The sequence below is a fragment of the Callorhinchus milii genome, unplaced genomic scaffold (genome assembly GCF_018977255.1).
Source record: "Callorhinchus milii isolate IMCB2004 unplaced genomic scaffold, IMCB_Cmil_1.0 Scaffold7, whole genome shotgun sequence".
Lineage (NCBI taxonomy): Eukaryota > Metazoa > Chordata > Chondrichthyes > Chimaeriformes > Callorhinchidae > Callorhinchus > Callorhinchus milii.
This window is the reverse complement of record NW_024704748.1, coordinates 24,348,699-24,361,308: the sequence shown is the minus strand read 5'-3', so window position 1 is coordinate 24,361,308 and position 12,610 is coordinate 24,348,699. Positions and strand designations below refer to the sequence as shown.

The 12,610-nt window shown below is 39.0% G+C and overlaps 1 protein-coding gene across 2 annotated transcripts in view; it reads right to left on the bottom strand.

The window, feature by feature from the left end:
• Positions 1 to 701: 701 nt before the first annotated feature.
• Positions 702 to 12,610, bottom strand: part of chst15 (carbohydrate sulfotransferase 15) — a 39,581-nt gene continuing 27,672 nt past the window's right edge. The window contains exons 4-8 of one of the 2 annotated variants that reach the window (XM_042336595.1): positions 9,834 to 9,977; positions 7,486 to 7,642; positions 5,416 to 5,572; positions 4,431 to 4,578; positions 702 to 1,681 (exon numbers count right to left, since the gene is read on the bottom strand). In XM_042336595.1, the coding sequence (XP_042192529.1) occupies positions 1,494 to 1,681; positions 4,431 to 4,578; positions 5,416 to 5,572; positions 7,486 to 7,642; positions 9,834 to 9,977 (794 nt within the window). In that variant the 3' untranslated portion in view covers positions 702 to 1,493. 2 annotated transcript variants of the gene reach the window in all.

Here is a 12,610-nt window from a genome sequence, read left to right as displayed (position 1 = left end):
TGAATATAAAACTTTGGAAAAACCTCAATGATATAATTCGGTTTCATTCTAAATCCAAGGAAGGCACAGAAACAAGATATTTGGCTAAGAGAACTAAGTGATTTAACATCAACTCGCCAGGAGGTGGCACAGATGAACAACGTTTCCCAGTGTACTTAGCAGATCCAGTTGCTGTGAGTGTGGACAAGAGCAAATAAAACACACACCGTAAACCGTAGGATTCGTGGTTTGATGTGCAATGTGAACTTTAGCTTGACGTACACACAAAAAGCAAATCTCAGTGTTCTCCTGGAAAAGGTGCCGATTTCAATTCTGTACAAGTTGATTCCAAATAAGTGACAGATTTTCATTACCCAGAAAGCGAATAGCTATAATATAATAATAATCCTTGCGTTTGATATAGAGGCTTTTCACATCTTCTAGACGTCTCAAAGCGCTTCACAGAATATTCTGTAAAGTGAATTGACTGTATATTTTGTGGGCGAAACGCGGCAGCCAATTGCGCACAGCAGTTTCCCACAAATAGACGTGGATTGAGTGACCAAATGATTATTATTTTTAAGATATTATTATCCCGGAAAAGTGATTCGCCTATCGACTAACAAACGGGTTCCTACTTTCTGCTAGTTAGGTAAAAGAGGCATGTGGAACAAGGAAACTTGCCCAACATTTCACCCTGTCTGAGAATCAAAACCAGGTTTCTCTTTTGCAAGGCGAGTGCTCTAACCACTGAGCTACAGGGCTCCGCCCTACTGTATCTAGAATGAGGAAATTAGGACAGACAACTTGCTTACTTGTCAGGAAGACATACAAAGAATTAAAAAGGAAAAACATTGACAACTTATCTGGACTGGTTAAAAATGAGGGTTCAGAACACAAGAATTCCTTCAGAAACTTAGCGGCAGTTTGAATAGCAACATGGAAAAGGAGCGAAAAAAATAAATTAAAAGAGAATAACTCTTGCAACCATTGTGAATCCTGATTCTAACCACGGTTATTAGAGTAGACGAGCTATTGGAGTATTTAAGGAGGTATTATTCTTGAAAGTTCTTACCATTATAGGGTCGTATGTTTAGCCAACAATAGAAAGAAAGTCTGATTTCATTTTCACCGAATACATAACAAAAGAATCCTATAAAATATTTAATAATTGGTTACAAAATATTTAAAACTCCACCACAAGGGAATTATTTCTTATTTACACCACAAACTAAGGAATGTTGAGTGTCCCATCATGATATTCACAGAGTCAGATACAAAGAACTTATACATAAGTCATTTCCTCCATCACCAGGGAATAATTTGAGGCTACATTTCAAAGATGACTTTTTTTTGCAGAATTTAGCACAGGTCCTCGGGTTACAATTTTCAAAAATAAACTTAAAATAAATTTCTGAAACTGGATTATTACAGTATCGTTTAATATGCCAACACGGTCGGGAAGGTACTTAATAAACATCTGATATGTTACATTTGGGGATTTTATTCTGCGTTTACTTTTTCCATAAGAAAGAATTATCGTCGAGTAGCAAAGCCAGTTTTTCATTAAACGGCCCGTAGAATTCCTCCAATATCATCCTGGTTTCTGGCAACATAGGTCCAAGGCTTTTGTCTTTGGGGCGCCTGGTGTTTGACGCTGGCTTGTTTATGATGCCTGCCTCTTCTTGCTCTGACAAGCTTCCTGTTGGCAAACAAAATGAAGCCTTAGAAAAACTCTCCTTTAATTTTTCCTTCTGAACCAAGCAAGGTTTGATCTTATTCTCCTTCAAAACAGCAGCAATAATTTTACATTGACACAGCACCTTTTATGTGAGGAGCGAAGTCGAAACGAAAGTTCCTAAGGGAGGCGTTAAAGATTGGGACGGAGGGGGCGGGAGGGAGGGAGGGAGGGAGAGAAGTTCCTGAAGCTGGGGCAGAAAAGGTATCTCCTTATTTCAATCCCCATTTTACACTATAAAATGGTTACAATTGGTCAACGTGCCAACAGTCTGAGACAGGTCTGTGGACGATCAAAACAGATTGCAGACATCTGGAGAATAATTTCATTCAAGCAGGGGGCCTCAATTGGTACTGTTACTGCAGATTCATTACATTCTTAACTCGTGTCTTGATATTCATTAATGTTTGGATGCAGGAAAATGTATCCTTTGGTTTTGGAAAATCTCAGATCGAGACATTTAAAAAGCTCAAAGCCAATGCAATAGTTTCTACAGCCACTCGAGTGCCAGTCAGAAGTCACAAAGGGGTGAAATTTGCGACATTTTGTAGCAGGATTCCATGTGATCACATCGAATGAGTTATGAAAAGCTGCTTATTTTCAGCAATTCTTAAAGAATGTCCATGAATCCAACCCCTTCCCCTCTTCAACAGATTCATCTTCTCTTTTTTAAAGAAAATCTGCCAGTATCCAAGGATTTCTCCAAACCCCACACTGTTCCAAGTTGTGGATATTAGCTTTTGAGTCCAGCTAAAAGCAGGATACCAACTTAATCCAAATACTATCCTGTGAATCAGTGCTCCAGTGCTATCTTGATGCATTTAATCCCTATCTGGCAGGCATCAATCACAAAATGTGACAACAACAACCAAATAGTATCTTGCATTTATATAGTGCATTTCACCTAGGGCAAGGTCAAGAAGGCTTTAATGCAAAATGCAAGATCGTGGAAAATTTGCTTTAAAAAGCCTGAAAAGGATAAGTTGTAGCAAGATGTCGAGAGGAACGCTATTTAACTGCATGACTATTTAATGATTTGAAATAAGTGATGTTTCACTATGTGCCACGACACAATGACAGAAACCCAGGAAAGGATTACGTATCCAGTGTCAAGAATCAGACACTAGATATTTTCAAAGAGTTTAGAGATGTGAACTATCAGTCATTTGACACAAGCAACAATCTTCCACGAGGGAACAGACAGATATAGGTGCGGGGAAAATGAGAGATGAGGGTTCATGTGGATTATAAACTCTGGCATGGAATAGTTGGGCTGAACGGTCTGTTTCTGTGTCCTATCACTCTAAGTAGTAATAATAAGATGACATTAAAATGACACACATTTATTTACTTTCACCCACAAAGTATACAGTCAATTCACTTTACAATATATTCTGTGAAGCGCTTTGAGACGTTTCGAAGACGTGATAAAGCGCTATATCAAATGCAAGGATTATTATTATTATATGATTATTACTAACAGACTGTCCGTGTTTAATCATTACAGTCTATTATCAGAGATGTGTTAGACCACTGAGAGACTGAGACAACACATCATTGATGCCGTATATATTCTTCCAGTGGTGATCAGATAAATATTCAAGGTCTGTATACGATTTCAGGAAGAAGACCAACATTCTCAAAGAGTTTTTTTTAAAATCCAACCACGAATGCCATGCCAATGTTATCCATAAAACTCACATTACTTTATTGATGAGATGCAGAAACCAGCTGAAATATTTGTAATAATAAATAATAATAATCCTAGCATTTGATGCAGAGCCTTGTCAAGTCTTTGAGAGACGTCTCAAAGTTCTTCACAGAATATACTGTAAAGTGAATTGCCTGTGTATTCTGTGGGTGTCTGTGAATGGTTTCACCCATTTTCTTCTGAACCCAAAATGATCCAAACTGGGGAATTTACAGAGAAAACAGAATGTCACCAGTTTAGGTTACAAGGTTAAGCCAACATGCATCCCTCGTATTTGTACTGTTAACCAAAAGTTCCTCCAGTTGCTTGGTTAACCTGCATTGAAGGGAAAAAGTGTTGATGGGATTGGCACAGGCTGTTGAGTGGCTAACTCCCTGATGAAGAGAAGCTTGGCTCAGAGTTGGTGTTTTTGGGACTTGAAGCCAGGTCAGGAAAAACTCTCCTGTGCCAATAAAAATCTATATTTGAGCCAAAGGCTGCTTCACGATAACAGTTAGCCCAGGAGACTACATTCAGGTAGTGAAAAAACATATTCGCTCATCAGAGCTCATGGGAATAATTCAACTTTACATTCAGTTGAAGGAAATTGGGGCTCATTCAGGATTTGATGGCTGAAAGCCAGGTGTCAGGACAACAATAGCCCTGGAGTCAAGGGTGAAATTAGAGAAGTAAGAGTTAGGTGTCATCAGGTGTCTATATAATATATATGGATCCCATGGCCCACAGAACAACAACAACAAAATTACATTAATTTCGGTGGCCTGTGGTGTGAGACAGTGGCGGAACCGGGTGATGTGGCGGAGGTGGGGGAAGGCAGAGCAGATCATGGCATGGAGTGGGGTAGAAAGGATAGTTGAGGGTCAAACAAGACACCAAGGTTCCGGACTGGCTTAGTAAGGTGGAGTGTGTATCCATGGATGGTGATGCTGTCAGTGCCTGAGGTGTGGAGTCACAAGGAGGAAACAGGTATATGAGAAATAAACAAATGAAAATCATATATACCCAAGTTCAAAAAGTCGAAGACTTTGTGCATACTGTGCTTCAGATCAGCTGCATGCTCCTCTAGTCGAAGAATGAGAAATTGGTCCCGGTTAAAAACAGAGAACCAGTCCCACAAGAAAACCACGTACAGGCCAATTTGCAATCTTACCTGTAAATAAAACAAACACCACATCACGTAACATGTCACCTGGAAAACCTTTGTTTTCTATCTAACAGTTTTACTTTCTTAGCCATGTTAACCAGCAATATGTCTGACCAATGTTCCTAGCCTGGCAAATATTTAGTTCCTAAATGAAAGCAAGTGTTAGTTCTCTTTCTGTCACTGATGATTCAGTGGCCTCACACGTAATATCATCACCAATTCTCTTTCTCAGAATCCAAAGAACTGCTGAAGTAATTTGGTTTCTGTTTGTGTCAAATATATATGCGCAATTTTTGCACAACAAAAAAGTTTCAACATAACTGAGATCGGTGCTTTCCCTACAAAAAAGCATTGCAGTCAGAGACTTAATGTTTCACCAGCACATGATATGAAAATTCTTGAAAACCAATGCTTTTCTGTTATATGTTTCTAATGCCATGAATTACAACATTTAAATCATTATTATTACTACAATAGAATTAACCCGCCCTGCCCCAAAAGTAGAACATTATCACATGTTATTCCCAGAACTCTGGAGCCACAGAAATGTATGACCCAATAGGAGGCCATTTGGCTCATTGTTCTGTGTTGGTGAAGTAGTCAAATCAACCAACTGAAAACCTCTCGTAGCTGTGGTTCACAAATATGCGACACACCACAAAGACTGAAGCACACAACTACAAAGTAAAATAACCCATATAGTGAGATAACCAATGAACCAAGTGCTAGATTGCGGGACCATGAGAAAACAGAAACAATAAGGGCATGATTCATTCAGAAATGGTATATTACATAAGGGTTGCTTACTCCTCAAGAGTAGTTGTATGATAAAACAGTACTTACGGGCAAGGCTGAGTTCACAGTGCAGTTATAGATGCAGGTTCTGAGGGAAGTGTGTATCAAGCAATTGTCAAATATTTCCAGCGATTCAGTTACCTTGTCATGAAAGTCCTCCACAGACTTGTTCCCACTTATGAAATATAAGTAATCAGAATACAGCCTAAGCAAAAATAAATCATACAAGGCAGAATTAAAGCAAGTTAACCCATTTACAATACATTTTGAACACACACGCACACAACAACAAATTACATTTGCACTTTTCACGTCAGGAGGACGTCCACAGTACAGCAATGCGATTCATCAGTGCAATTAATTTGCAATGTAATTCATTTTATTGCTCCCTCTTAAGTTTGTTTTGTAAGTCGACAAGGAATTCCAAGAGTGTTTGGAAGGTTTGCTCATGACACAGCTGGAAGTCGGAGGAAATGAATGGTAAACTTCATAGATATTAAAATGGTGATCCTGAATACAGCTGGGTTTTAAGTTGGTTTTACACTGTAATTGTGCATCAGCAAAAAAAAAGCAGACAAAGCATTTTTTTTAAGCTTATGTAGCCTTGATTGTGGAAACAAAGTGAAATTTTAATTACTCATCAAAATTTCTGCAGTTGAAGTCCCGCACATACCTTGAGCATCAGCCACAAAGAATAATTCACATCCTGTTTTCTGTTTCTCTTAATTTTATTTTGAACACTTGCTCATACTCAGAATCTTTTGGCAGGAAATACTAACAGCGTTGTTAACCGGCACAGACAAAATACTGAAGCAAATGACACATTACTGAAGCACAATCTGTAAAAGATTACATTATTTCAGCTTGCTTAAACTACTAGGCTTAGTCAACGCATAGAAATATACAACTAAATGTGTCTTAAAGTTACTCTGAATTCTTTGTAGCCCTTTATACTGGTAAGGTTTCAAAAGTGCAAGATCTGGAATTGAAAAGGGATCTGGAACTGCCGTTTTGAAGACACTGTGTGTTTGCATGAGTGGAGTTGTGCTTTTAGTACCTGTATGTTTTTTTTCCTGAGTGAGATGCATTAAATAATTTTGCATCCTTCATGCCAGGTTAGATTGCTTCCAGACAATAAAACTCCAGTTTACTTGGGGATTTGGCTCCTTCATGAAGCATCCAGTTATTGCATCATACACGCCACATTTATACTTGCATATATGAAATGATACTCAGCGTTACAGAGGAAACCATATGTAACCTATTTCATTCAACCACAAGTCCTCCAGTCAAAGGTGATTGGAACTCACGCTGGTAAAATGAGACAATTATAATAATAATCCTTGCATTTGATATACCACCTTATCACATCTTCGAGACGTCACAAAGCGCTACAAAGGTTACTGAAAAGTGAATTGACTATATTTTGTGGGCGAAACACGGCAGACAATTGCGCACAGCAGTGTCCCACAAACAGTCATGGTTTGAGTGAGTGACCAAATTTTGTATTTTATTTGAAGGGATTATTACCCCCAAAAAGCGATCCACCAATCGACTAAGAATAGGGTTCCTACTTACTGTTGGGTAAAAGAGGTGTATGGAGTAAGGAAACTTGCCCAACCGTTTCGCCCCAACCGGGAATCAAACCCAGGTCCTCTCATTAGCGAGGCGAGTCCTCTAACCACTAAGCTACAGGACTCCAATTTTCACCTATGCTGTAATGCCATGAAATCATTGATCTCTGAGTTGCTGTACCAGTACTGACTATGAATTAAAGATCTGATGTGACGATTCAAGCCACAATGTCCTGATCCAGAAGCTAGAGGGTTAAGTAGCTGAGATAAAACAACAACCTGACATTTAAACTAAATTCACACAGAGCGAGCGTGTATTGAACATTTTCTACATATATGGAATAGAAATGCTGTCAAAACTTATTTAAGAACAAAGGTATACCAGTATAGACATTGAGCAAGTTATGCACACATTACTCACTCATTCTGGTTACCCAAACCAGAGCATGAATGCTTGCGATTGCTCATAGTTTCCATGGCTGGAACACAATCAAACATGGTTGGGACACATTACACACCCAATAAATGAAGCCAACAGACTAACCTCTCAACGGGGTCTCTTAGCATAACGATAAGCTTAGCACCTGGATAAACAGCATGAAGGAAATCCTGAATTAAAAATGGAGGTTCACCATCAGCAGTTGGAGCATAGAAATTCCGCCAAGCGTTATTATCCCACATTGTGGAAGCGCTGGCCTCACCTATAAAAAGGGCAAATGAAAAATAAAAACTATTAAAGTTAGAATTGTTTTCCATACAAAATAATGGATTGAAAGACAACAGATGTGAGTTAAAGCCCGGTCTCCGGGAACAATAAAAGCAACTGGATGCGTCTGCACTTTGTAAATGCCAATTTTTATCCTGATTTGCATTCATGGGTCAATAGGCTTATTTTGGCATTGTATCACTTTCTTTGATTTGTCCATGCGGACTGTGTACTTGATATTCTTGCAGCATGCTGTACTACATTAATAACCATTGCATTTGATGTAGCAGCTTTTGTGTCAGGAGGACGTCCCAAAGCACTTTGCAGGCTCTTACAGCTAAATGCAATGACCATGTATTTTGCAAGCAAACCCAGCAACTAATCTGCAGGCTGCAGTGCCCCACCGACAGCCATGGACAATGGTTTCTGAAGGATTTTTAGCCAGGACATCAGGAGAAACTTCACTGTTTTAAGAATAATTCCCTGGGATCTAAGATGTGCACCTGAAAAAGAAGCCGGGAGCTCGCTTTAATGTCTCATCCAAAATTAAATATTTTGCCCAACGCTGTGCTCATGGTGCTTAGAGACAAAACAGTTGCAGTGGAGTGATGTGGACAGCCTATTTAGGTAAGCCCGTATTCCTGGCATCTGTGCAGCAAGGTCTTNAAAAAAATGACTCAAGCAAGCACGATCTCAAAAGATGCAGTTTCTTAGTAGGATGCTATTGATGTTTTGGATCTCAGGCTTTCAATACTGCTCTCAGGGCAACAACTTAGCTGAATCAATATTGCCTTGCAAACCTAAGAGGAGGCTCACACTTCAAACCCAGCAGCTTTGCTAAATTCTGAGTATTTTCAGCCAACGTCGGATGCTTCCAATATTCAGAAGTCGTGAGAAGGTCGGGAGAAGGAAAGGTATTTTCCTTCACAGCGCCTTGGGACGTCCTCCCGACGTGAAAGGCGCTCTATAAATGGAATCTTGTTGTTGTTGTTGTTGTATTTCAAAACACGCAGCAATTTTGATCCCAGATAACTCAATATTCTTTCTCCAAAGATACTTGGATGGACAAAAACTTAACTGCATGGCAGAGTGAGTGCAAAAAATTGTACTATGACCACACAATTGTAATTAGTGCAAAGAATCTTCAGCGAAGCTTTGTTAAAATATCACAACTCTACAATAACACTGGACTACATTGTTAATGACACTTCTGTCCATTCAGTTTATCGAAGGAAAGCATCAGTGGATTAAGGTGAAGAAGGGAAACAAAGTGTACTTTTAAAGAACTATGTAAAAATGACAGCTGTCTTTGGTTTAACAACACTTTCATTTGGCAATCCAGCAAAGGAATTGCTGGACTACAATCACGGCTTTGAAGCCACAAACAAAGACTGAATTGTTCCTATGAAATAACATCCACTCACCGCCCCCCACCCCTGCCCCTGGCCTGTATGAAAAACAAATCTCTGTTCCAAATAAAGGATCTGGTTATGCAAACCATTCCACATCCAGGGTGATCAAAAGAGCAGCAAGTATAGAGAATGACATTTCATGGACTTAAAAGCAGGAATTCACAATAGATAGATCCCTCAGCGACCAGAAAATCATTTGATATGGACTGATCCCAGAACAAGTGAATTGCCCAAATCTCGGCATGTCTAAAAGTAGGAAGCTGAGCATGAGGGAACAGAAACCACTCACCCATGTACATGATGAACTTTGTGCCAAGGAAAGGCAAAACCATTTCGAAAAATGCGTGGAGCAAACAAAAAGTGGTAACATTTAACATCTTTTTACTTTGCATCACAATCATACGTTGAACAAGGAAATGAACAAACTGGAAAATGTAACAGTGGATCTGGGCAAGAAACAATCGAGTCCCAGAAAAGCATAGATAGGTGATGAGAACAGAACCCGGGTTAAATGAGTTTCAACCAAAAAGAACCCCTCCATCCAAAAAAAGAAGCAGAATGGTGAAGATGGCAAGGGATTCCTAAATGCTCAGAACATTACAGATGCCGGTGTCACTTGGGCAACACCATACTATTATGCAGATCATCCATCAATGAGGCAAAGTGTATCTCAATTAAATAGAATTAGGAGTTTCCAATCCAAATACATTTTCAATTCACGTGGGGACGTTTTGAGACTTATTAATAATCTCCCTCAAAATGAAAGTATCTCACCAATGACCATGCTGCTGTTGATTTGCTCTTCAACAGTTGAGTTGGCTATGTGATTCTGAATCTGATGTGATGCCAGATCAAACAGATCCAGATAATCTTCTATTTGATATCGATCATGGTACCCATTCAACGGCTGAATAATGCCTGCAAGAAATCAAAAGCATCCTTCAGTATAGCAATCAACCTGTTGAATCACACATCTGCTCTTAAGGTTTTCAGTAAAGGGATTTTTCCCAAGTATGAAAATTTGCCGTTTTACATACAAGTAGTACAGAACCGAAAATCAAATATTAATAATAATAATCCTTGCATTTGATATAGCGCTTTTCACGTCGGGAGGATGACCCAAAGTGCTTCACAGAACACACTGTAAAGTGAATTGACTGTATATATTTGTGGGCGAACGCGGCAGCCAATTGCGCACAGCAATGTCCCACAAACAGTCGTAGATTGAAAAAGACCAATTTATTATTGTTTTTGGTGTTTGGAGGGATTATTATTAGGCTCTGTGTGGAGTAAGGAAACTTGCCCAAGGTTTCGCCCTGACCTGCCTGGGATTGAACTCAGGTCTGTCGCTTGCAAAGCAAGTGTTCTAACCACTGAGCTACAGGACTCCTCCATGTTTAGAGAAAGGAATCCATCTTTGAGTATTATGTCTCTGTCTCTTCATCTCAAAGGGAATTACTGTAAAGTGTAGTAACTGCATTTTGGAGCAAACATGGCAGCCCATTTTCGCACAGCAATGTCCCACAAGCAGTGAGGAATTGAATGAACAATTCAATCTGGGGGATTGTTGCCCAGGACTTCAGAAGAAACTCCATTCTCTTTCAGAGTTGTGTCATGAGATCTTTAACATCCACCTGAACAGCACTAAGCTGATGAATGATTGACTAAAGGCAAATTGCACTAGAACTATTGTACAACTTTACATAGGATACTGGCTCATAAAAAGAATTGTGAATTATACATATTCTAATTGTGAATTATACATATCACAACTGCAAGGTTCAAAGTGCTCAGGATGTGATCAAATAACTGATTTGCTTTTTTAAAGTAGGATGGAGATAATTATTTATTTTTGTAGATTGGGAGGGAGAAGGTGGCTGTGTACAGTTATTTTAAATTAAAAAAAACTTTATTTGCAAAGTCGCTAAAGTATCTTATCTGGAACACCAGTAAGAACAGGAACAGAATGCAGCATGAGTTTAGTCCGCTGTTTCCTACCTATTTCATATGAAAAAGATGCTCAGGGGAAAATGGTGGCTAATTAAGAAGTTTAAAAGACAAAAGGCTTCCAATATTAATATAACCGTCCATACATTTGCTGAGTTTAATCAGAAGATTAGAGTTTTGTGAAATTAGACCATAATGACTAGTTATGTCCTACCTAATTGCTATTACTGGGCCTACACCCGTTTGCCAAACATCTAGTTTCACTTCAGTCTCTGTTGCTGGAGGCGTCCCACAAAACAAGATCTGCCCAAAGGCTTTAGGGACAGTAAAATATTTTCTTCCAACCAAATGAGAAGTGACTCATTGCATCCAGTTTTCAAGCGGTCAAAGGGTCAATTGAAAAAATGTAAAATTAAGCAGCCCAGTCTTTCAGAATTCCTCATAACAAGACATTCAGACAGCTTGATGACATCAGTGTACATACCAGGGAGTAAAAATCTGCCAAAGCAAAGTCAGAATCAATGGAAAAGCAACCCAGGAACTGCCTCAGTCTTGTTTCGAGCACTCCGTTAGAGATCTCGTGTTTAAAAATAAACTTGGACAAATAATTCAACTTCACCACTTTTGTTGTCTTTTGACAATGTTCCACTGGGTTTCTGGCTGGATTTTTACAAATCTTAGATTAGTCCAGATCTTCTGGTCAACCACTATTGTCAATAGGTGTGGAAAAGTTTATGCTAGTAACTAAAATTAATCCAAGGGTGTCACTTTAAACTACTTGAAACTCACTTCCATAACCTTTTATAATAATTAATTTACAGTATAATCAGTCTTCCCTGCATTTTCCCCTTCAGTTTACCCAAATGCTCTGCTCCTGTCAAGTATTGCCCCTGGCCAGACAAATAATGCTCTGTGTCTGCACTTCTTAGTATAAACAATTACTGTTTATGAGGCCTCATAGAGTGAAAGAATTACATGGACTGGAACAACACCGCAACGGTCCATGTCAGTGTTTATACTACACATAACCCTTCTAATTCCTCCTCTCTATCTCTTACCCCTCTATTCCCTTCTCCCTCAAGTTGCATTGAGTTTCTTCTTAAATGCTTCAAACTTCAAAATCTCACCCAAGGCCACATGGAAGATATGGAATTATCAGATGTACAGGGGGACTAAAGATCTCAGAACTGCTAAAGTCATACGCTATTTAGAAACCCTTCATTCAAGGAACAAATTTCACGGAACAATTACACGGTACATCAAACTTAAGGAAGATCATTTGGAAAACATCAAAGTACTCTTCATCTACCAAAAGTCATTAAATCATTTTAATGAGGACAAAATACCCAATAGAGCCTAATTAGAGGCACTTAATACTCCTCGTCATTCCATATTCCGGTGGTTGTCACTCCACTGCAGACATTGGCCATGATATTCGTCGTTCACCAAGTAACAAGTGAATTCAAACATTACAGGGAAGCACAACATCAGAACTTCCCATAATCTATCATGGAGCTGCTTTACTATTTCAGCTGCGACTCAGTAGGGCAGTCAATAGTTAAGAAAATAAGTCTTATATCATGGCTTTATCTGTTTTAATATCT